Source organism: Capricornis sumatraensis, chromosome 1 (assembly GCF_032405125.1).
Source record: "Capricornis sumatraensis isolate serow.1 chromosome 1, serow.2, whole genome shotgun sequence".
Taxonomy (NCBI): Eukaryota; Metazoa; Chordata; class Mammalia; order Artiodactyla; family Bovidae; genus Capricornis; species Capricornis sumatraensis.
The window spans coordinates 63497679-63499184 of record NC_091069.1 but is presented as its reverse complement, the minus strand read 5'-3'; the positions used below and the strand labels follow the sequence as shown (position 1 = coordinate 63499184).

General features: G+C 44.3%; 1 protein-coding gene across 1 annotated transcript; it reads left to right on the top strand.

The window, feature by feature from the left end:
- Nucleotides 1-531: 531 nt before the first annotated feature.
- On the top strand, nt 532-870 carry LOC138075242 (small ribosomal subunit protein uS19-like). The gene has a single exon (XM_068966854.1). The coding sequence runs from the start codon at nt 532-534 to the stop codon at nt 868-870; it is 339 nt and encodes a 112-aa protein (XP_068822955.1).
- The last annotated feature ends 636 nt before the right edge of the window (nt 871-1506 follow it).

Genomic DNA, 1506 nt, shown 5'->3' with positions numbered 1-1506 from the left:
GATGTGAAGAACTGACTTATTTGAAAAGACCCTGATGCTGGGAAAGATTGAAGGTAGGAGGAGAAGGGGATGACAGAGGATGAGATGATTATATGGCATCACTGACTTAATGGACATGAGTTTGAGTAAACTCCATAAGTTGGTGATGGACAGGGAGGCCTGGTGTGCTACTATAGTCCATGGGATTACAAAGAGTCCAACATGACTGAGCAACTGAGCTGAGCTGATATAAAGACATGTCACCATGTTTCCAGTGGCAGCTTTCCCAATCTTACATGGACAGGCCCAGTCTTGCCAGATGTGGTCTTCCTGGAGACCCTCACAAAAAGAGCATCTCATATTTTCAGCTGCTGCTGCCAATTACCCAATACTTCTTTTTCTACTTCTTCGTAGCTTATTTTATCAGGCTATCTTATTTCCATGTATGTGAGCCACTCAGATATTTTTTTGAACAAGGCAAGATATTAGCAAGTACAAAAGTAAATAAGGCTTAAGTATAAAAGTAAATAAGGCTTCCAAAGAACCAACAAGATGGTGGAAGTGGGGCAGAAGAAGCAGATATTCTGCAAGTTCACCTACTGCATGGACCTCAATCAGACCCTGAACATGTCCTATCAGCAGCTGATATATTGCACAGCACATGGCAGCCTCAGAGGCAGAAGAGAGACCTGTAGAGGAAGCAGCCTTTCTGTGGGAGCAGCTCTGCAAGGCCCAGGAGGTTGCACCCAAGGAGAAACCAGAGGTGGTGAACACCTATCCCTGGAGGTCATGATCCTTCTGCCTATGATGGTGGCTAGCATGATGAGCATCTATAATTGCATGACCTTCAATCAGGGAGAAATCAGACCCAAGATATTGGCCACCACCTGAGCAAGCTCTCAATCACCTACAAGCCTGTGTCGCCCAGCTGGGGACCACTCACTCCTGCTTCACCTCTCCTCAAGTAGACTGCTTGGCCAATGAAGACACAGATTTCTCTTTAAAAAAAAAAAAAGTGTGAGCAGATAACAAAATCACACCATCAATAGTGGCAGAGTAATAATAATAGCAATAATCACAACAGCCATGTATGAAGTGCTTCCTATATGCCCTGTACTTTCCATAACTGATTGCATTTCACCTTCTCAACATACCTTCAAGGTAAGTATTGATATATTTTACAGATGGGAAAACCAAGGCTTTACAGCATTAAGTCATGCGTCCACATCAACCAAAAAATAGAGATGCCCAGCTCCACCCGCAGGTCTGTCTGTCTCCAAAGTCCATGCTCCTTACTAATATCCTAGACTCCTTGATCCACTCTACAACCAGACAAGCTTTCTTGAAAGAAAAAAAGAAAGTGAAGTCATTCAGTCATGTCTGACTCTTTGCAACCCCATGGAATGTAGCCTACCAGAATCCTCCGTCCATGGGATTTTCTAGGCAAGAGTACTGGAGTGAGTTGCCATTTCCTTCTCCAGGGGATCTTCCCAACCCACTCACTGATCAAACCTGGGTCTCCTGCAT

Excerpts from the sequence above, each read along its gene's own strand:
- LOC138075242 (XM_068966854.1), top strand. The coding sequence starts at position 532 with ATGGTGGAAGTGGGGCAGAAGAAGCAGATATTCTGCAAGTTCACCTAC.